Here is a 23,901-nt window from a genome sequence, read left to right on the forward strand (position 1 = left end):
GAGACAGAATGTGAGACTGCTAATCTCAGGATTATTGGGAGGGAGAAGGAAAAAGAAGAAGAGGAGGAGGAGGAAGAAAGGGAGGAGGACGAGAAAAAGAAGGAGGAGGAAGAGACGAGGAGGAAGAAGAGGAGGAAGAAGAGGAGGAGGAGTAAGTATGATCTTCCATGCAAGAGTTAATTTTACACTGATTGTGACCTTACAGCTGGATGCTTACAATCTGGGTGAACAATTATTGCACTGTCAGAAGCTACCCGCTGCATGAAAAAATTAAATTATCTCAACACAGTTGGCCTTTTAAAACACTTTCAATCAAAGGGGTTAAATGTGGAGCTCCCCCAAAAGGGTTTGAGGAAGAGACCCCAGAGTGGGTGAGTTTTCAATTGGGGAAGTCAGGATGATTTCAAGGACAACTTTAAAAAGCTTCAACCTCCTCTATATTTCTGGGGTGCGCCCCAGCAGATGTAAGATGTACCCCCCCAGAACCCAAGGTGGGCCTTTTAAACCATGTCCCAGAACCTCACCTTAACTTCAGTATGTTTGGAGGTGCGTATTGGTAGTCCTTGACTTACAACAGTTCATTTAGTGACCATTCAAACAGTGGTGGGATTCAAAAATTTTTTACTACCGGTTCTGTGGGCGTGGCTTGGTGGGCATGGCAGGGGAAGGATCCTGCAAAACCCCCACTCCCTCCCCACCCCACTAACCTGCTTTCCAGCTCCGTTCTCCTGTGCAAGGCAACCAAAGGAAACCCAGCCGATCAACTGGGACTCAATGGGAGGCAGAGAAGAGATGGGGTTGGCGGGGTCAGTCAGAGGTGGGATTGGCCGGTTCTCCGAACTACTCAAAATTTCCGCTCCTGGTTCTCCAGAACTGGTCAGGACCTGCTGAAGACCCACCTCTGCACTCAGAGTTAGAAAGGCACGGAAACAAGTGACTTATGGCTGTTTTCCACTCTTACGACCATTGCAGCATTCATATGGTCATGTGATAAAAATTCGGACACTTGGCCACTGGCTCATATTTATGATGATCGTAGAGTCCCGGGGTCACATGGTCCCGTTTTGTGACCATCTGACAAGCAAAGTCAATGGAGGAAGCCAGATTCACTTAACAACCAGATTACTAACTTAGCAAGTGCAGTGATTCAATTAACAGCTGTGGCAGGAAAAGTTGTAAAATGGGGCAAAACACACTTAACAAATTTTGGGCTCAATTGTGGTCACAAATCAAGGACTATCTGTAATTCTTTGAATATAGATTTTGAAGGGGTTTAAACCAGGGGTGGGCAACCTTTTTGGCTCGGGGGCCTCATTGACTTTTAAAATTTGACAGACGGGCGGGGTCAGCACAAAATACGATACATATAAAAAAACCGCAAAATCTCCGTAAAATCAAGTCACTGCGCCTAATGCGCCACCTGGTGTCAAAATGCCTGTCATTACAAGTCAAAATCAAATGAATGCAATCATTCAATCATTCACATCAAACCTTAATTCTGTACCAATCTTCGGCGGGCCAGATTAAAAAAACCAACGGGCCGGATGTGGCCCGCGGGCCATAGTTTGCCCACCCCTGGGTTTAAGCCTTTTGTCTTAAAAATCTTTCTAAATCGAAGGAGGTTTCTAACACTTAGCCAGTTTAAGAGGAATGGATTAACTTTAAGACCCGTGGACTTCAACTTCCAGAATTCTCATGGCTGGTTGGGGAAGTTGAAGTCCACGAGTCTTAAAGTGGCCAAGGTTAAGATTCACTCATCCAGAAGATTAGTCTAATTGGCATCTCCTCACCGTTGTTTTGCATCATTTCAGGGTCTGCCCTGAAACAGATTAATTTCATATTTCTTATTCTTCAGGGGTGAGTTGATTTACAGATGGTCCTTGACTTGTGACCACAACTGGGACCAGAATTTCCATTGCCAAACAAGACAGTTGATAAAGCGACTCACACCCAATGTTTTGATGTTTTTCTCCCCACGGTTGTTAAGTGAATCTCTGCCACTTGTTAAGTGAATAATGCGGTCATTAAGTGAAATAAAATTTCCCCCATTGAGTTGGCTTGAGAGAAGCAGGCTTGGAAGGTTGCAAATGGCGATTACCTAGAGACGCTGCAGCCATCATAAATACAAACCAGCTGCCAAGTAAGTCCCTTTTTAAAGCACTGTTGTAACTTTGAACCGTCAGTAAATGAAAGGTTGTAAGTAGAGGACTGCCTGTATGTGCTAGGTCTCCCAAAGGGTGCCCCAATGCATTTATGGAAGGGATTTTCCAGGCAGGGCTGCCATCTGCTAGTCATGTAGGAAATAGCAAGGAGAGAAACAGATCCCTGGGAAATTGAGAAAGATGGTGGAGACAATTTGTAAGGAGCCCCATCTTCACATTTCATTCACTGGGGTAATCAATCACTGGTTTGGTTGTACCAGGGTACCCATGATCCACATACCTCTACTGGACATAAGAGCTGGACCTGAAAAGGCAGGACCAGAAGCAACGGGTGGAAACTAATCAAGGAGAGAAGCAACTTAGAACTAAGGAGAAAGTTCATGACAGTGAGAACAATCAACCAGTGGAACGGCTTGACTCCAGAAGTCGTGAATGCCCCAACACTGGAGGCTTTCAAGAAGAGATTGGACAAAGACTTGTCTGAAATGGTGTAGTATCTGCTTTAGGAAAGGGTTGGACAAGATGACCTCCAAGGTCCCTTCCAACTCTATTATTCTGCATTCTGTATTCTTCTTCCAGATGCTAACCAGGAGCTAAGAGCTCCCTCTGCTGGCGTAACATTTGGCTCCAGGCTTTTTTCAAAACTAGAAACATATTTGATATACAGGTTGTCCTTGACTTATGATCACAATTTTGTGCCCAAAATTTCCGTTCCTAAGTGAGTTTATTTGTTAAGTGAATTTTGCCCCGTTTTACAACCTTTCTTGCAACAGTACTGGAAGGATTGGAGCATAAACAGAGTGCTTATACAGTGTGTGCCTGGCCCAATCTTTGATTTCCTTGCTGAGCTGGGAGATGCAGGGATAAAAACTTCTAGGTGAGGCTGCCAACCTTAGCAAAGTAACTACTTGAGAAATGCAAAATGCAATCTGCTTGTAACTAACTTAAAACGTGTCCTTCTCAGTAACTTAAAATGTGAGAAATGAAGCTTTGAGCTCAAATATATTTCTTTCCAATCCATCTAAGTAAGATTCCTTTGTTTGTACAAGCGCTGAGAAAATTTCATAAGCTTTGCTTGATATGAAATAATGTATCCATAGCAATGACGGTCTTTGCTAGCTGTGTAATCTATAAAAGTTCAAGAAAAAGTTTTTGTGCACGCCTGCTTTTCTCTCTCTGCCTTGCTGTTTAAGGTGGGAGACGGAAAGGTCGCCCCGTTTTCGTTTTCTAATCAGAAAATAAAGCTGATTATCAGTAGCCTCGTGTTCAGAGTTTCACTGGATTTATTAGATTCTGAGCTACACTCGAAAAACCTTACAGTACTTAAGTGAATCACTGCAGTTTTTAAGTCCGTCACACGGTCGTTAAGTGAATCTGGGCTTCCCCCATTGACTTTGTTTATCAGAAGGTCGCAAAAGGGGATCATGTGACCCCCGAGACAAGCAACTGTCATAAGTACATGCCAGTTGCCAAGCATCTGAATGTTGTCCTTGAGGATGCTGCAATGGTTGTAAGTGTGAGAAACAGTCCTAAGTCCCTTTTTCCAATGACATTGTAACACTGAACAGTCACTAAGTGAACTGTTCTAAGTCAAGAGCTACTTGCACTGCACATAGTACGATGGAAACCGAGTACAGACGGTCCCACAAATGAGACGAGAATTTCCAGTGCCAAGCAAGGCGGTTCTTAAGTGAATCTGACCGACTTTTTGTGCCACAGTTGTTAAGTGGATTGTTGCAGTTGTCAAATGAATCGTGTGTCCGGGTTCCAAGAAACAGACCCACAGCAAGCCAAACCCAGAGGCAGGCAGATTCCTCAAAGAATAGTTTTATTTGGATGGGCCATTTTGGCACAGATCTGGTGAAAACCGACTCTGAAGACTCCCACAGTTTTCACCTAATTAAAAGGGAAAGTTTTCCCCCCAATCCCAAATGATCAGTCCCCTGGCCCAGTCAAGGCAGTGTCCGCTGGTCAGGTGACCTTGCTCCTCTGGCCAGGTGTGGGAACATCCTTGGTTCCCAAGAGAAAGTATTTGGTTTCGATTACACAACCCCAGCTCTCCTCCCCGCCCCTGTGAGTTTTGCCCTATTTTCTTGCCGCCATTTTTAAATGGATCGCTGCAGCTGTTAAGTTCATTAAGACGGCCGTTAAGTGAATCTGCCTTACCCCTTGACTTTGCTTGTCAGAAGGCTGCAAAAGGGGCAGGGGTGGGCTTCCAAGCATTTAGCAACGAGTTCTCTGCCTGGTTGCTGGGTGGGCGTGGCTATCGTGGGCGTGGCCTAGTCAGCCTCCTGCACCATGGCAGGGAAGGGGGGCGTTTTATCCCTCCCCGGGCTCCGGAGGCCTTCTTGAAGCCGAAAATGGGCCTGTTTCTGGCCTTCTGGAGCCTCCGGGTAGCCCATTTTTCGCCCTCCCGAAGCCCTCCGTGCCTCCGTACGCCCTGCACTTACCTGGCATCCAAAACAGGCCGTGTGGGGCCTCCTGGGAGAGGAGGGGAAGGGTGGACAGGGCCAGCCGGGGTGGGATTTGCCGGTTCACCAAACCGCCCATAAAATTAGCTACAGGTTCACCCAAACTGGGACGAGCTGGTGGCAGCCCACCCCTGAAAAGGGGGTCACATGACCTCAGGACACAGCAGCAGTCATAAGTATGAGTCAGTTGCCAAGCACTTGAATTTGGATCACAGGAACCATGGGGAATGCTGCAAAGGTCATAACTGTGAAAAAATGGTCAAATGTCACATATTTCATTGCCGCTGTAGCTTTGCATGGTCACTAAGCGAACGTAAGTTGGGGACCGTTGCAGCATCCCCATGGTTATGTGATCCAAATTCAGACGCTTCGTAGCTGACTCGTATTTATGACGGTTGCAGTGTCCCGGGATCATGTGATCGACCTTTTGCGACCTTCTGACAAGGTTAAGTGAAGCCAGATTCACTTAACAACCGTGTGGCTGACTTAACAACTGCAGCAATTCACTTAACACCAGTGGTAAGGAAGGTCGTAAAGTGGGGCAAAACTCACTTATCAAATGTCTCACTTAACAATGGAAATTTGGGGCTCAATTGTGGTTGTAAGTCAAGGACTACCTGCATTCATTTACACTGCTTCTTTCATGGAAAAAAACAACAACCCAGGCTGCTGACCTGCCTTGCAGTACTTGCACTGTCCGCTAGATGGCAGTGAAGACACATATGAAAATGGTCCATGATGCTGCCACCTAGTGGCCTTTCAATCTCATTCCTTGCTTTTGTGATTCTGTGACTCCCCTCCCCCCACTTGTTTGTGCTGCCCTGGGTGCATGTGTGAACATACTGACCTGTATATTTTTATCCTGTTTTTTTTCTACCCTGTTCTGTTGTTTCCAGGCACTGCCACATCAACTAATCCTGACTTTTTAGTCTCTCTTATAGATGATACCTGTTACGTTTTGGATGTCCTGGTGAGGGTGCTTGTGTGTTTGCTATTATTATGGCAGATAGTCCTCTACTTACCCAGTCAATGGCCAAGCATCAGTGGCCAGTTTTGGTCCTGTGACCATATGGGGATGGGCATAAGCGTGAAAAGCGGCCCTAAGTCACTTTTGTCAGTGCGGTTGCCACTTCGAATGGTCACAAAACGGATGTCTGTGAGTCAAGGACTCCCTGTCCATTGTTCCCACCAGCATTGGGTTGAACTGAGAAGCTCTCGGCCTGAGAAACGTCACGCCGACACCCGAGGTCATCAGCCAGCCTCAGCAATGATAATTGACCCAACGAGGTCATGCCACACTAATCAACACAAATGACACACAACCCTCTCAGGACAAGACACAAGGTGCCACCAGAGAGGTGAAGAACCACAATGGCACCACAGTGAAAGAAGCCCGCGAAGAAGGAAGGGCAGCTGTCACCCTCAATCAGATGGATTTCTTGTCAAGAGTGAAATTAATGTGAAATTTCTACCGACCTCTAACCTCCAATTCCACAACAACACGCAGGTAGTCCTCAACTTGCAATGGTTCGTTTATTGACCATTTGAGGTTACACTAAAAGCACTGGAAAAAGTGATTTAGGGCTGTTTTCACACTTACAACTGTTCCAGCCTTCACGGGATCAAAATTTGGACGCTTGGCAACTGACTCGTAGTTATGACGGCTGCGGTGTCCCAGGGTCACTTGATCCCCTTTGGTGACTTTCCCACGAGCAAAGTCCGTGGGGATGACAGATTCACTTAACAACTGTGTGACTAACTTAAGAACTGCAGGGATTCACTTAACAACTTGGCAGAAAAAGTTGCAAAATAAAGCAAAGGTCACTTAACAACGATCTTGCTTAGGAACAGAAATTTTGGACTCAATTGTGGTTGTAGGTCAAGGACTACCTGCACCGGAGAGAATGGCTGGTGGTCTGATAGTCCTCGAGTTATGACCAGTCAATTAGTGACCATTCAAAATTACAACCAACCAGAAAAAGGGGTCTTGTGACTTCCCCTTTTTTTTGAAGTTCTGATGTGTGACCTTCTCTGTGGTCACATGACCGAACTTCGCGGCGCATTTAGGAGCATTTGAAGAGTCACATCATGGTCACATGGGGGTGTTTTATGATAGTTTTGCTGAAAACCAGCAAGAAAGGGATGGAGGGAAAGAAATAAAAGAAAAGAAAAATAAAAAAGGACAGAAAAGAAAAAGAAAAAAGAAAAGGAAAGAAAAGAAAAGAAAAAAAGAAAAGAAAAAGAAAAAGAAAAAAGAAAAAAGAAAAGGAAGGAAAAGGAAAGGAACGAAAAAAGAAAAGATGGTGTACAAGTAGTCCTCGACTTACAACCATTAGTTTAGTGACCATTCAAAGTCAGTACAGCTCTAAAAAAGTGACTTACGATGAATTTTCACACGTCCGATGCCGTATCCCTATAATCACTTATTCAAAATTCAGGCGCTTGACAACTGACTCGTATTTATGACAGCTGCAGAGTTCCTTTGGCGACCTTCTGACAAGCAAAGTCAATGAGGGAAGCCAGATTCACATAATGACCACATGATTCGCTTAACAACTGTAGCGATTCAGTTAACAACCCAGGACGAAGAGGCTGTAAAATAGGGTAACACTTACTGAACAACTGCCTTGCTTAGCAACAGAAATTTTGAGCTCAATTGTGGCCAAAAGTACTTTTGGATTTTTTTTTAAACGTACCCTTAGCAAAGCATTGGTTCGCTTAACCACCACAGGGTTCACTTAATGACCACAGGGTTTGCTTTATGACCACCACCATTTTCGTTTAATAACTGCTGCAAAGAAGATTGTCAAATTGGATTCGTCATGTTACTGGCCTGTTTTATGACTGTCACGACAGTAACAGCCAGGCACCATTACAGTCGTATGTTGAGGACTCCATGTAGACAACCTGATGAAAAACCCTCCTAGGTATATGCAAGACTGACCCATAAACATCCCATGTGCCACAGCATTCCCAGATGGCTCCCATCCCATGTGCCACCTGCGCTCGCTGCTCCGTAAGGGATATTGCGGACTTTCAAGAAAAGTGAACACCTATGTCAAGTCCCTAATGAACAATTCCAATAACGCTGGATGTTGAAACACTGCAGATTCACATTGCCCACAAATTGGGCTTCAGATCATCTGAAACTTGATTGCTGATATCAACACAATCAATCTTGCCAAATGCAAAGCATGACTTTATAATCCCTATAACTGCTTCATAACATGTCCTTGTGGGTCAGTGGGAAAGCTGACACAGACACACACACAGACACACACACAGACACACACACACACACACACTTGCTCAACAGGCAACCAACATGACTTTTAGTGACTTGGAAGGCTTTCTTCAGCTGTATTTCAGGTTGATTGAAGACCTTTTCATCATTTGGAGGGATGGAAAAGAAAGTGTGGGGTGCTCTGTGAGCTCGGTGACTCTCTTGCAGACGTCTCATGACCCAGTTAGGGAACATCATCAGTGCTAGAAGGGGAGGGATTTGCAGAGAGGAGAAGGAGTGGGTGTGGGGGGGATGGCTGTGAGGTCCTTAGTGCTCTCTGAAATTGTGGATTTTCTTGCAGATGTTTCATTACCCTACTAGGAAACATCATTGGGGTTGGAAGGGAGTGGGGTTTGTGGAGAGGAGGAGGAGGAGGACTGTGGGGTCATTGGTGCTCTCTGGACTCAGTTATTTGTTGCAGACCTTTCAAGATCTGACTAGGCAACATTGTCAGTGCTAGAAGGGTGTGTGGTTTGCTCTCATTGTACATACCAGTGATGTCTCATATCAGTATTGATAAGAGTTGGTTTTGGTGGTTTACTTGATCCTAGAAAAGTAAGCCTCCTCAGATACCATCAAGGCCACAACAATCCCACCATCAACCTGAGGTCACCTCGGTCAAGAGAGCAAGTCCACTTCCTTGAAATCATGGTTAAAGCACACAACAGACACCTACATATCATGTGATGAGGGAAATCCACAGGATGCCACGCATGAGCTCCATGCTTCTAGCTTCCACTGGGAACATACCACAGGTCTACTGTCTATAGCAGAATTCTGGGAGTTGAAGTCCACAAGTCTTAAAGTTGCCCAGGTTTGGGGACCCCTGGTCTATAGCTTCAACCTTGGGATTTTTCAGATGGGTGAACTTCAACTCCTAGAATTCCACAACCACCATAGCTGGCTGGGGAATTTTGGGAGTTGAAGTCCCACCCATCTTAAAGTTGAGAAATGTGATCTAGAGACAATCTGCCTTTACATTTTTATTTGTTCTGGCCCATTAAAGAGAGGTGCTGAACAGGCATTTGGGAGCTGATCTTCATATCCATAGATCAAGGCCATGATGGTCATCAAGGTCACAGTGAGTTCCAGGAAGGACCTAATGAAGGATCATTAATGTGTGACTACTCACGTTAGACAATGGCATCATACTTTTTCAAGCTCTCGTGGCCAACCTCTACTTTCCCAAAGATAACCAACTCACCTGACGGAGATTCAAACCAACAACCAAATATTGATTGAAAGATGGAAACCACAAACCCATCGGTCTATTTACCTCCCACATCCATCCCCACAGCACCATTGGGAGCTTCACACACACAATTAATGCTACCTTCACGAGATGTTCCTCCCAAATGGGATTATAATCATCAGCAATGGAAAATGGGTAAAGCGAGGAATGGATGTCAGGACTCTGAGACAATAACAGAATCCAGAGTCCAGAGACACACACAATTGTCACAGAGAAGCACAACTGATCATTAAACTTATATACACCGCAAGGCTTTGGGCTGTCTCTCAGGATCTTAACCAGCACAATGAGTTTGGATGCAAGAGATTATTTGTAGCTCAAAGTTGAAATGAGGGGTCCTTGATGCTCTCTGAACTTGGTGGTTTTCTTGCAGACATTTCATGACCCTACTAGGTATCATCATCAGTGCTAGAAGGAATGTTTGTGGAGAGGAGGAGCAGGAGGAGAAGGAAGTGCAAGAGGAGGAGGACTGTAGGGTCCTTGGTGCTCTCTGAGCTTGGTGGTTTTCTTGCACACATTTCATGGCCTAACTAGGTAACATCATCAGTGCTAGAAGGAGTGTTTGTGGAAGGAGAAGGAAGAGGAGGAGGAGGAGGACGACGACTGTAGGGTCCTTGGTACTCTCCAAGTTTGGGGTTTTCTTGCACACATTTCATGGCCCAAGTGAAGTGAACAGCACTGAAAAAAATGACTTATGACTGAGAATTGACTATATTTAAAAGAGCTAATGGTTGAAAATTTGCAGAATCAATACAATTGAAAAGAGAAAAAAGAATTTTGAAAAGTGGAAAGTGATGTAGAGCACAATTTAATGGTTAAGGGCACTTTTTCTCTTATGATTTCATGGAAAATTGCTGGTCTTACAAATGTGTGAATGTGAAATGAAATAAAAGACTATATTATAACTATAATCCCGGAAGCACAAAAAAAGGGGGGGGATTGCAACAAAGGGATAAGTGAAGATAGTATCTTGGGACTGTTTGGTGTTGACTGTGACAAGGAGACAGAAGGCTTAATAAGAGGAATTGAGATAAATGGATATTTTTGGCAAAGATTAAAATAAAAGACTCCGACTTTTAATTAAATAAAGAATAACTCAACTGATTTTAAAAAATGGAAGAAACAGGCAAAGAATTCAAATTGGAACTGCAAACTGTGAGAGGAATGTTAAAAGAAAGAATTGAATTATTGGACATACTGGCAGAAAAATTAATGGCGATGCAGTTCTCAGAAGAACAAAGGAAGTTCCAGGTGGAGGAGTGAAAGGAAGAGGAAAGCAGCTTAGAAGAGGACAAAGAACAAGGGACATTGCAAAAAGACATGAAAGGAATCAAAATTAAGACATTGATGATAGGTATAATAAATAAAAGGGAAAATACTCCCAAGATTAAAGAAAAGAATAAGAAGCTGTACAAGAAGAAGTTCCAAAAGAGAGAACAGAAAAGGGTAGGGGGAAAATAAGTGATTGGCAGATGAAAATAAAAACAATACTAGAGGAAAAAAGACCGGAAAAACTTATAAAAGGGAAAGCTGGTCAAAATTATAAGAAACTATAAGGCCGAGAGATTTAGTGATAAGGGTTAAAAATAATATAAAAGGGGGAATACCACATGGAAATGGATTTTGGTATTTTTTTAGAAATATAGATTGGGGAGATTTGAAGTTCAAAACTTATTGAGAATTACCTTAAGATTATTATATAATTATATATAAGAAAAATGAAGATAGAGTAAGAGAAATTAAGATGACTTTATTGTTAATATATAAATATATACATATATATATATGTGTGTATATGTATACGTATACATATACGTAAATGTAATTGATTATTCAAATGATATTAGGGGAAAGAAAGAATATGGTAAACTAGAAAAAATTATGCTATTATGACCAAAAAGTGTGGAGTGAAAAATTAATTAAAATTTTATAGGTTAAACCTGGTTAAATGGAAATAAAAAGGAAAGTTTATTTTCTCCTTTTTTCTTTTTCTTTATTGCATACGTATTATATTAGACATGAAATAGAAAATGCAATTGATTATATAAAGGATATGAGAAAATAGAGAATATGGTAAACCAGAAAGGATTATATTGTAAAGTAAAGTATTTGTAATGAGAGTATTATATTATGATTAAAAAGAAGGGGATGGAAATTTAATAAAATCTCATAGGTAAACTTTGGCTAAGTGGAAACGAAGAAAAAATATGAAATGGTTATATGAATATCTTTGGAATAAATATAAAATTTATAGTAGATTGCGGGATATCTGTGGTTTCTTCCCCAAACCCCAAAAGCTGTAACCTCAGACTATCTACTATTGACCTCACTCCTTTCCTAAGAGATCTGTAGGGGACGTGCAAAAGCGCACCAATGTGCCTACCGTCCCTGTCCTATTGTTTCTTTTATTTTTATTTTTTTATTTTTCTTATATGTATCCATGTATTCATAACTATGTTTTTACTTATGCCTATTATCTTGTAAGCAATTGACAAACCAAATATACCAAATAAATATACCATGTGGATCCTGAATATATTAGTTTATTTTTACTCTTTTTTGTTTGTTTATTATATATCGGTTTTGAGAAAGTTAATGAAGATAATAACATAAAATAAATAGATGGTAAGCTGAAAATGGAAATAATAGGGGATAAAGAGTGGAAAATATATGTGAGGATGAAATGTTTTTGATATTGAATTAATGAATTGAAATATGAAGTGAGAACTTATTTAAAGATCAGTGGAATAGATAATGATTTGTTATGAAATTAAATAAGAAAGTTGGAAATGTAATTATGATTATATATGAATGTTGTAACCTGTAATCATGCTCACTTGAAGAGATGTGTAAAAAATAATACTGAAATACTGCTATCGTGTCACCCCTAATTCTTATTTTCTTTAGACTAGCCAGACCCAAATCCTATAGCCGTTCTTCATATGTTTTAGTTTCCGGGCATTTGATCATCTTAGTTACTCTTCTCTGAACTTTGGCTGCAAATCCCGAAAAGGGCCAATTAGTAAAATGTATGAGTTGGAACTAGGGGCTTGCCAATTTGCTTCTGATTTTCCTTTGTGGGAAAATAGATGTCAGATGACCTCATAAAGCAGATGCTAACAATCAGAGTTCCAAAATTAAAGTTTTAAAAGATGAACGCTACAGATAAAGGAGGTGAATCAGAGTTGTGACGTAAGGTATTTATCTGATCAGGATTTTCCAATTGCTCTGAACTGCTCAAGTCATCATGGATTATGACTAAAGCCTGGGTGCCTATATGCACAGTCACTGATTTATGACCAGTCACTTAGCAAACTGTTGAAAAGTACAACAGACCTCCACAGCAATACTTATGACTTGGTTCCAAAGTTACAATGGCCTTCCCGTGGTTGAGGGACCACATTTTGGCCTCTGTAACAAGTTTGTGTCTCTCTGTCTCTCACTCTCTCCTCTCTCTCTCTCTCTCTCTTTCTCCCTTTCTTTCTCTTTCTCTCTCTGTCTGTCTGTCTCTCTCTCTCTCCCTCTGCTTTCTCTCAAACAACAAATATTGATAGTCCTTGACTTACAACAGTTTGTTGACTGAAGTTACAACAGCATTGGGAAAAAAATGACATGGCCATTTTTCACACTTACGACCATGGCAACTTCCCCATGGTCCTATGGTCAACATTTTGACACTTGGCAACTGGCTCGTATTTATGACGGTTGCAGTGTCCCAGGGTCACATGATCCCTTTTGCGATCTTCTCACAAGTAGCTTCCAGAAATCAGTGGGCAAGCTGCAAGAAATCTAAACTCGATCGCGATGGCTAATGACTCCTAGCAGCTTCCCACAAGTGAATGGGAAAGCCAGCAGGAAGTCTAAAGTTGATTGCGATTGCCCAAGTACCCTGACAGCTTCCCATAAGTCAGTGGGGAAGCAGGCATGAAGTGTAACCTGGATCATGATGGCCAATGCTCCCTGCCCGTGGCTGGGCATGGGAGTGTGCAAGTGGCTGATGCATTACACATAGGGAGGAATTGGGGAAGGGGACATGGGCAGGAGCAAGGGGACGACCTAAAAAGCTTGCAATCTTCCCCATTGACTTTCTGTCAATCTTGTTAATTGGTTGATCAGATTCAGGAGAATAAATGCTCCTTGAAACAATGACCCAATGGATCCTGGCCTGTCCACTTTATTTCTTCATTGTGTTATTATCAAGGAATTAGCAGGAGATACCTTTTGGATAGCACATGCTGTTATGATAAATCCGGACAGAACAGTCTTAACTTTGATCAGCTCGGTTTTCTGCAATCGTTCCTTATTATGAAACACGCCGATTCCTTTGGCACTGATTTCACTTGATTAATGAAATCTGGACCGTTCAAGAATCATGCAGGAAAGACGGGGGAAATTCAAGCGTGAGGTGTCCTATCCTGCTTTTCTTTTAAACTGTTGCTTCGCTCTCTGCTTTTATCCTTTGCCAGCCCAGTGATTAGCAAGGAACATTTGGTAAAATCATGGTTTATGGTAGTCGGTTGGAATACTCAATCATACTTTAAATGCTTTTGTAAAAAGGGAGGGGATTTTTTTTTCACTCATTGTACCTGAAGTTACAACAACTCAGATTAAGGGTTTAATTTGGCTTGACATTTTGGTTTGTCATGAGGTTTAATTTGGCTTATCAGAAGCTGAATAGCAGATCTTTAGATAACATCACATAGCATTTTATGCAATTGTAAAGCATTTGTTAAGATGTTTGCTCTGGACTCCTTAGAGGTAACAATTACAATGTCAATCTCTAAGCTAAGCATGACTGAGAGGCATGGTTTGTCTCTCTTTTTTGGTTGTTGTTAAATAGTGAATTGCAATTAAAAAGGTAACATGGATACACACTAAAAAGAAACGAAATACTAAGCAAAAAGTGCAGGAAAGAAAGAACGTAAAAGATAAAAAAGAAAGATGAAATAAGAATATATTAAAGAGAAAGAAAAGGAATACCAAGGATTTACAACTGCTCATTTAGTGACCATTCGAAGTTACAACAGCACAGACAAAAGGAACTTTTTTTAAAAAAATCACTCTTAAAACTGTTGCAGCCTCCCTGGGGTCACGTGATCAGAATTCAGACCCCTTTGCAACTGACTCATATTTATGACGGTTGCTGTGTCTCTGGATCATGTGATCACCCACTGTACCTTTTGAAAAGGAAAGTCAATGGGGGAAACCAGGTTCACTTAACAACGGTGTTGCTAAGTTAATAACTGCAGAGATTCACTTAACAACGGTGGCAAGAAAGATAGTTAAAATGGGGCAAAGCTCGCTAGACTGCTGTCTCGCTTAACAACATAAATGTTGGGCTCACTTGTGGTCATAAATCTAGGACCACCTGTATTCCTTCCTTTTACTTTTAGCATTCTTAATCTTTAGTAAGAATAATGTCCTAGCATTTGATTTCTTTTTTTACATTTTCTTTTGTCCCTTCCCACAAAATTCTTCAAACATTTAAAATGCCTCTTTGGTAAATCCGATATAGAAAAAGTTATCTTGGTTTGTTAGGGTGTCATGGTTAAGGTGCTATAGCTCTGCTTCTGCATTAGTCAAGCTTTTTGTTTGCTACCTTGAGTTACTTATAAAGTAATAAAGGCAGGATAAAAAAATATATAATAAATAAAATCATTAAGACATCAGCCAGCATCTTTTTATGTCCAGCATAGTTTTTTTTCTACATCATTCTTATCGTTTGTAATTTTTATATCCACTGTCAGCTCAATATTATTTATCATAAATAAATAAAGTTACAATCTTAGAAATTACTTCATTTATTAAATTTCTATGCTGCCCATCAGATAGTCCTCAACTTACAACCATGATTGAACCCCAAATTTCTGTTGCTAAGCTAAACATTGGTTAAGCGAATTTTACCTCACTTTAAAGATTCTTCTTGCCATAGTTGTTAAGTAAATCACTGCAGTTATTAAATCAGTAAGGCAATTGTTAAGGGAATCTGGCTTCCCCACTGACTTTCACATGATCCCGGGGTACTGAGACCGTCATAAATATGAGTCAGTTGCCAAGTGTTTGAATTTTGATCACAGGACCAAGAAGAGGCTGCAGGGGTCGCAAGTGTGAAAAAAGTGTCATAAATCAGTTTTTCAGTGCTGTTGTAACTTTGAACAGTCACTAAATGAATTGTTGTAAGTCAAGGACTACCTATATAAGGTGCCTCTGAGCAGCTTACGAATTATAATTATAATTATTTATCTCTCCTTCATGGCATCTTTTAAACACAATTTATCTTTGGAGGCACACACTTTAAAAATTAACTTCTGAGCTCAATGTTCAAAAATATCCTTCAATATGTCTAATATTAATGTATTTTGCTTCATTCAGTATTGGTAAATCAAATTTAAGTGTTCTTTAATTGCCACCTTTAGATCCTTCTGGTTCCCTGTAGTGTCTACCTTCCAAAACATCATATTTTTTAAAAGAGAATTCAAAACAAAAAGCATTTTCCCACGGGAAGGATTGTTATAATTAATTCCTGGAGTCATATCTCAAATCCTTCGTCCATTTATAACTTTTCAAAATCAAAAGTTTAATCTCCTGTTTGCTGTTTATTACAAAACATTTTTACATCTTTAATCTTGTGTTTAAAACTTCTTTCAACAGCTAATGTTATAAATCTGTCAATCCAAAGTTTTCTCATAACTGAAAAACTGTTAACAAGTGATTTCTGAAGGCAATTAGAAAAGGAACTACGTGCTGACTGTGGTTTGAACATGGCTATTCCCTTATCCCTGGGACTCTAAATCCACTGTGGTCTTGTGATCCCCTTGTGGGGACCAATGGTATGGAGCACTTCCACAACTTCTGGATGGAGTCCTTCTACTGATTAGTTTGTCTCATTGCCAGCATATTTCTCCTGAATTCCAGTTTGATTCCCTCTTTGGTTAGTTTTCATCTGTTGTTTCTTGTCTTGCTTTCCAACGTTTTGGAAAATAGGTTGACTGAGACTAGAATAGTATAAGAAAGGAACAGAATGGAACAGGAATAGAATGAATAGAATAAAATAGAACAGAATAGAATACATTACTATGATATGTCTAAAATAATCAAAATAATCAAACCTATCAAAGCAAGAAAGCCACATGAAGGGAACTTCCAAATAAAATCAAAGTGAAAGTAAAGATGCAAGCAAAAATAAAAGATGAGGGAGAAATTAACAGAAAGGATTCCTCAGCAGCTTTTAAACATTATCCTGAACACCATTAAGGAGATCAGTTTAAATTCAGGAGATTCTTTCAAACATCCATGGAGTAGGACTCTTTTTCTCTCTATCTCTTACTCTCTCTCTTTCCCACTCCTTACTCTCCCTCCCTCCCTGACTGTCTCTCTGTCTCTGTCTGTCAGTCTCTTTCTGTGTGTGTGTGTGTGTGTCTGTCTGTCTGTCTGTTTCTCCCCCACCCCCGTCTCTCTCTGTCTCTCTCTCTGTGTCTCTCTTTGGTAAACTACCAAGATTCCAGTAGCTGACAATATACCAATTAGTCAAAGAATGATAAACTTGAGATAAGATGAGATGAGTTTTAGAAGGAGGAGAGGATAGATAACTAACTGCTGTCAAGAAGAAAAAGTTTTGAGTGGGTAGAAGAGGATTGATTGAATCAATCTTAGAAGCAATTGAGCAATGGGAGAAGTGAGATAACACATGGAAGGAGTGAAGCAAACTGACCAACTTAAGCCAAATTTTAGGTTTATCTGAGGGTGGGGCACAACAATTTTCAGGAAGAGAGAACAACAGGTAGAAGATTCAGACACTTGGAAAAGAATGTTTGCTGCTTGGGGTTGAACTGGGGTGGGGCTGGCATTCTCTGGGGCTACCCTTCTAGACCACTCAGAAGCTACAGCTGGTCCGGAATGCAGCAATGATGGTATAGGTAGTCCTTGAAAACAACCATTTGTTTAGTAACTGTTCAAAGTTATAATGGCTGTGAAAAAAGTGAAAAACTGTCATAAGCAGGGGTGGGATTCTACCAGTTCGCACCTATTTGCTAGAACTGGTTGTTAACATTCTAAGCAGTTCGGAGAACCGGTTGTTAGAAGAAATTCCTGGCCTAATCCTGTAAGGAAGGCAGGAAGGAAACATTCTGGTGTTGCTTACAGAAACTGCCTCTCCGTTAACCCTTATTACATTCTTGGCAGGACTAGACTTCCTGTCTCAGGAACTTCTCTGGAGTTTTTCCCCCCTCCTTTGCTGGTACTTTGCTTGTGTGGAGTGACCATTCAAAGCTACAATGGCACTGAAAAAAGTGACTTATGACCGTTTTTCACACTTACAACTGTTGCAGCATCCCCACAGTCCTGAGAGGCCAGGCAAGGAGAAGCGTGCCTTGATGTGAGTGATATTGAGTTGGCCACGCCCATCCAATAACATGACCACCAAGCCATGTCCACCCAGTCACATGACCACCAAGCCATGCCTACCACCTAAGCCACGCCCACAGAACCGGTTGTTAAAAAATTTGAATCCCACCCCTGGTCATAAGTCACTTTTTTCAGTGCTGTTAAATCTTTGGTGACTAAATGTTGTAAGTTGAGGACTATCTGCAATCAGTGGAAGAACTTGCCTCTAGAAGTGGTGCTCCATCACTAGAGGTTTTTAAGAAGAGACTAGACAACCATTTGTCTGAAATGGTATAAGATCTCCTGCTTGGACTATATTAGAAGACCTCTAAGGGCCCTGCCATCTCTGTTGTTCAGTGCTCAGCCTTCTTTAGGGCCCAACTCTCACATTACTCCTGGGAAAACCCAAGCTTTGACTCTCTTTAATGAAGTAATAAACTAATCCTTTAGGAGGTTTAAGGACTTGTATGCTTCCAGCGATAATTATACAGAACTAATGAATGTTCAAAATGTTCCAAACTTTATAGAGCTGCTTGGTGGAAACCAGTTTGGTCTTGCTAAACTCAACCAGACTGGAACCAAGTTTTCTGACCCTGGTCCAGCGAAAAGGGCACGAAATCCTACAGCACAGTGTGGATCCCAAAACGGTGTTTCTCAACCTTACTTATTTTTAAAACGATAGGATCTTAATGATGCGGAGGTTGAGAAACATTGCCCTAGAGCTGAAACTCTCCAAATCTCCAGAGCTGAATTATGATGATCTGAGATGATCTGGAGAGAACTTGCCGGTTGAAAACCTCCAGGATTCTTTTCAACTCTTGGATTTCTAGGATCAGAGCATCCTTTTTCTGCTTCTCCATTGAACACCAAGATTTCAAGGACACCTCGAAACACCTCGATGCGAACAGGCTAGAAGCAACCAAGGGAGTCTGGAATGCTGCTCACAACTCAACCCAACCACAACAGCTTGGGTGGAGAACCACAACAGATGGAATTAGGCAGTCCCATGCTGAACTGCCATATGACTGGATGGTTTATAAATGCCAGTTGCCCTGTGCACCAGATCAGTTGATCTAGCCAAAGCTTGTTCCTCGCATGCTCATGATGAAGCTGTGGGAGACAGTCCTTTGTGCTCTCCTGTCCACACTCATTTCCCTCATCTTTGGTGGACTCTACACAATCGGACTGTTCCGTCGGAAAAGACCGAAGGAACCCCCCTTGGACAAAGGCTTGATTCCATGGGTAGGTCACGGGTTAAGTTTGAGCAAACAACCCTTCCCATTTTTGGAACAGATGAGGAAGAAACACGGAGATATCTTCACATTGTTGGTTGGAGGCCAATATATCCATATTTTGATGGATCCTCACACGTACAGATTTATCTCCAAGGAATCGAAAAGCAAGCTGGATTTTGGGGTCTTCGCGGCCAACGTCGTCACAAAAGTTTTTAATTTCCAACCGACCACCACGCATCATAAGATTGGGGAAACTGGCAGCAGGAAGTATCTTCAAGGAAAGAGTCTGCTTGCCCTCAACCAAATTTTGATGCAAAATCTGAAGGAAATCTTGCTTGATTCTGCTGGGGAAAAGGACTGGTGTCAGGATGGACTCTGGCGCTTCAGCTACAAAACCATCTTCCTAGCTTCTTTCCTGTCATTGTTTGGCGCTGTGCCTGAGTTGGAGGTCAACAGCAAAGAAAACACCAAGGAGAGAAGATATAAACCCTACCAGAAGCTCTTTGAGGACTTCCAGCAATTTGACAAATTCTTTCCTCAAATGATCGTTAACAACATGGATTCCAAAGCCAGGAAGGAGATCCAGAGGCTGAAGAACTACTTCTGGGATCTCCTGTCCGTCGAAAAAATAGACAAGAGGGAGGACATAAGCTTCTGGTTGGTGGACCAGGATCGACAACTGGCTGACGTTGGGATGAATGAGAAGATGAGGACTCAGGTCCAGCTCCTATACCTGTGGGCTTCTCAAGCCAACACGGGCCCGGTAACTTTCTGGTTGCTTGCCTATCTTTTGAAACACCCTGACGCCATGAAGGCAATAAGAGCAGAGGTAGAACAAGTCCTAAAGGAGACGGGCCAAGAAAAGAACCCGATGGACCTCTCGTTGCAGGCCATCAAGACTCCCTTGCTTGACAGTGCGGTGGAAGAAGTTCTCCGCTTGAAAGCAGGTTCTTTTGTATTTAGGACCGTGATGGAGGACTTCAGCCTCCAGATGGACAATGGCAAAGAATATGACCTTCGGAAAGACGACCATCTACTTCTCTTCCCTTTCCTGGGACTCCACATGGATCCGGAAATCTACCCTGAGCCTCAAACCTTCAAGTATGACCGCTTCTTGAGCCCCGAGGGCAAGAGAAAAGAATTCTTCAAAAATGGCAAAAAGTTGAGAACTTGTATCATGCCTTTCGGAAGTGGAAGTTTCATGTGTCCCGGCCGCTTTTTTGCGATCAGTGAAATGAAAATATTCACCATCCTGATGCTCACCCACTTCGACATGGAGCTGGTCAACCCAGAAGAAGAACTGCCTTCCTCGGTTGAACAACGCATCGTGGTTGGGACGGCGCACCCGACACGCGACATCGATTTCAAATTTCGCCAGCGTCTCTAAAGTAACAAACTCGTGGTGTAAACCTAGACTTTATACCAGATGGGGACAAAAATTAAGGTTGCCTCTAGATTCATCTTTGTATCCTACAAAAGTACCCTTGACAAACGACTGTAACGGAGTCTGCCCATTGCAGTCGTTTGTCATAACCATCACAAAATGCATCAATCATGTAAACCATCTGACTTTATGACCTTTTTGGTGATGGTGGTGAAGTGGGTTTGTCCTGGGCACGGTTTTGCCGAAAACCAGAAATAAGTGATGGTTTTCGGTAAAACTGTAATAAAAGTTGTCAGAATGCTGCAAATGCTCCTAAATGCTGTGGTATTGCCCAGCACCCAAAATTCGATTACGTGGCCATGGAGGGCCCCTCACCATTGAAACTGCTTATAAATCCCCTTTTTGGGTCAGTCATAATTTCAAACGGTTGCTAAGTGACGAGTCGTAAATCGAGAATCATCTGTAGATGTGAACTTCCATAGATAGTAATTTTAGAAGGTCAGTCAGAGGACAGGTAAGAATAGGAGCCGTGGTAGATGCCTGAAGCCCAAAAGATCAGTTAAAGCAGAGGTGTTCAAGGGGAGGTGGCAAAAAAGTCAAAATGTCTTCCCAAATATGTAATTTTTTAATGTAACTTTTGTAACTTATAAATGTGACTGCCTTGTTTTTTGGAAAAAATACTTTTAATTCAGAGGTATCTGTAGGAAGAGGTAAAAAATTCAAGCTAGTGGCCTCAGTTACGCAGCGGAAACCCCGTACCCTTTTGAGTACAGAGTTTCAGCTGTATAACTGAGGCCACTAACTTGAATTTTTTACCTCTTCCTACAGACACCTCTGAGTTAAAAGTATTTTTCCAAAAAACAAGGCAGTGACATTTATACGTCAGTTGCAAATCAGTGCCAAAATGATATCAAAGGAGGCTTATATTTATAACCAAGTTCGAAAACGAAGACTTGCAAGCAACAAAGTTTTGCCCCCTGCTTTTCCCCATCTGGTTGCTTATCTAAAATGTCGGTTTTCGTGGCTTTCCTTCCATAGATACAACCTTTCCTTGAAGCTTTGAATGAAAGAGAAAAGGAGAGGGAGAGAAATACTGTTGAATCTGAACATGTCCAATCCAAGAAAAATTGGGTTCTTGATGGGGCAATCCACTTGTCCAAAAAAATAAAAAATAGAGGATTTCTCCTGTTAGAGGTTTTAGCTTGTTGGTCTGATCTGGACTGGCCACTTCATGAATATCAAGGAATAGCCAGACTCCTACAAAAACTTTGGACATCCCTGCCTATTTTATTGCTTAATGCCATTTTAGCAAGAGTGCAGACAGGGAGGAAGACCATTTGAAATTACTTAACTGATAATAAATTAGCTTAGTTCCATATTAGACCGACATAGCAAGCTGTCAGAATGTAAACAAAGATGCGGAGAGTGTAGGAAATCTTTCAGAGAAAAATTAAGGGAAGAACCTGAAAACTCAGAAAATTGCCAGAACATCCAGCTGTGATCATTGGGGGAGGGGGGAGGAGGGAAAATGACCTGGTTTAAGGTAAGATTTTTCCACTGGAATTTTTGCAGAGAAACTTTTTGTGGATTGAAGGTGCTCTCTGAGCTTCGTGGTTTTTTACAGTTACTAGGGAACATCATCAGTGCTAGAAGGGAGCGGGGTTTGGGGAAAGGAGGAGGAAGAGGAGGAAGAAGAGGAGATCAGGGGGTGGTCCTTGATGCTGTCTGATCTTAATTGCTTTTTTGCAGGTGTCTCATGACCCAGTTAGGGAATATCAACAGTGCTAGAAGCAGGGGTGGGATTCAAAAATCTCATCCATTTCTGCCCGGTTGCTGGGTGGGCATGGCCTACCAGAACTTTTTTCGCCTTCCCCAGAGCCTCCGCGCAGACCCTGCACTTACTTGCACCCAAAATGGGCCATGTGGAGATGCCTGGGAAGGGCGGGGCAGGGTGGGTGGGGTCAGCCAGTCGGTTCAACAGTCGGTTTGGCAAACCAGATGTAACTTTAACATCCCGTTCGCCCGAATTGGCCCGAATCAGCTGGATCCCACCCCTGGCTAGAAGGGAGTGGAGATTGTGGAGAGGAGGAGGAGTATAAGGACTATGGGGTGCTTGGTGGTTTTCTTGCAGATGTTTCATGATCCAACTGTCCCAAAGATGCTTTCTCAAGAGGCAAGTGGACTTTCTGGTTTTTCTTTGAAGGCGTTTCGCTTCTCATCCATGAAGTTTCTTCGGCTCTGACTAGGTAGCCAACTAGGTAACATCATCAGTACTAGAAGCTAGAAACTCACTCCCTTCTTGCACTGTTGATGTTACTTAGTTGGGTTATGAAACGTCTGCAAGAAAACCACCAAGTCCAGAGAGAACCAAGGACCCAACACCCTTATTTCGGTATTGCAACCAAGGGAAAACTGGGATGAACAGAGAACATAAAAAGCTACCTTGTGACCCTCAGGGCAGCAGCAATATTCAAACGATGGCTTCCTGGTTGTAATTCGGGTTCTTAGTTCATTTTCTTCCCTGTCAGTTTCTCCAAAAACTTGGTTGTCTAACTCAGGAGTGTTTATTAAGGATGGTGAGTATCCAAAAAACCTTGAGGTAAAGGATGCAACTGGATAATCAAAGCCCAGACACTTTTCTTAATGTATGCATGGGCCAATTACCCAGTTGTGGCCGCCATCTTGACTTTTTTGACACCCCTGGATGCCCCTGATCTAAAACATATTCTTTGAAACATAAAAGAACAGGTTAGAGTTGGTAGCCAACTTTCTTTGCCTCTTAGGTAAAGCTCTGCTTCCCATTTTATGTCTCAAGTACATTCATAAAATGCCTTTTTTTGGAAACAAAAAAAAAATGGTATTGAAAAGTCATAATTTGCAAACGGATGATGTTACCTAGCTGGGTCATGAAACGCCTGCAAGAAATCCACCAAGCTCAGCAGAGATGGCTAAATTAAATATTTTGATTAAAGAAAAAACCACAAATACCTTTATTTCTACTTGGAAACCACTTCTGGAGTTTGTGCTTGAGGTGGAAAAAAATGAAACTTTGATTCTGGGTTCTACCGATTAGATAGATTTATTGTTATAGAAATGGCTAGTTTGTATTATTATGAAAAAGTAAAAAGTTTAGGATAGATGCTAATGCCTTATTTTACTGTACCAAAGGAGTTGAAAATTGATGCCTTTTTTTCTTTTTCCCTTGGTTTCCCCCACTATCCACTTCCCTTTTTCTTTCCCTAACTTCCCTAATATTTACTTTAGTATCTTCTTTGTATGTCATATTAAATAATATAAATTAATTTTTTAAAAAACTATATTTGAAAAACAAAAGAAATCCACCAAACTCAAAGAACATCACAGATAATAATTTGTTTCTTAGAACTAGAGCTACCGAGGTATTAATATTATTATCAAAATACTTTTTTCAAAAATTAAAAGAAAGAAAGGGATTTAGGAAGTAAATTGTTGCACATAGAGGTGGCCCTCAGCTTACCCCAAATTTCTGCTGTTAAGTGAGACATTTGTTAAGTGAATTTTGCCCCATTTCATGACCTTTCTTGTCATAGTTATTAAGATAATTACTGCAGTTAATAAGTTAGTAACCCAATTGTTAAATGAATCAGGCTTCCTACCATTCACTTTGTTTGTCAGAAGGTGATCACCACCTCGGGATACAGCAACGTCATAAATATAAGATATGAATTTTGATCACATGATCAAAAGGATACT

General features: G+C 41.6%; 1 protein-coding gene across 1 annotated transcript; it reads left to right on the forward strand.

Moving 5' to 3' along the window:
- The first annotated feature begins 18,634 nt into the window (after positions 1-18,634).
- Positions 18,635-20,733, forward strand: LOC113422190 (7-alpha-hydroxycholest-4-en-3-one 12-alpha-hydroxylase-like). The gene has a single exon (XM_026682968.2). It carries the CDS (start codon positions 18,646-18,648, stop codon positions 20,170-20,172), a length of 1,527 nt encoding a protein of 508 aa, XP_026538753.2. The 5' UTR covers positions 18,635-18,645; the 3' UTR covers positions 20,173-20,733.
- The last annotated feature ends 3,168 nt before the right edge of the window (positions 20,734-23,901 follow it).

Source organism: Notechis scutatus, chromosome Z, assembly GCF_049901735.1.
Source record: "Notechis scutatus isolate UNSWTSFEM ecotype Mainland chromosome Z, rNotScu1.2, whole genome shotgun sequence".
NCBI lineage: Eukaryota > Metazoa > Chordata > Lepidosauria > Squamata > Elapidae > Notechis > Notechis scutatus.

Bases quoted from the DNA above. Each gene is read 5' to 3' on its own strand.
- LOC113422190 (XM_026682968.2), top strand. From the start codon at position 18,646: ATGCTCATGATGAAGCTGTGGGAGACAGTCCTTTGTGCTCTCCTGTCC.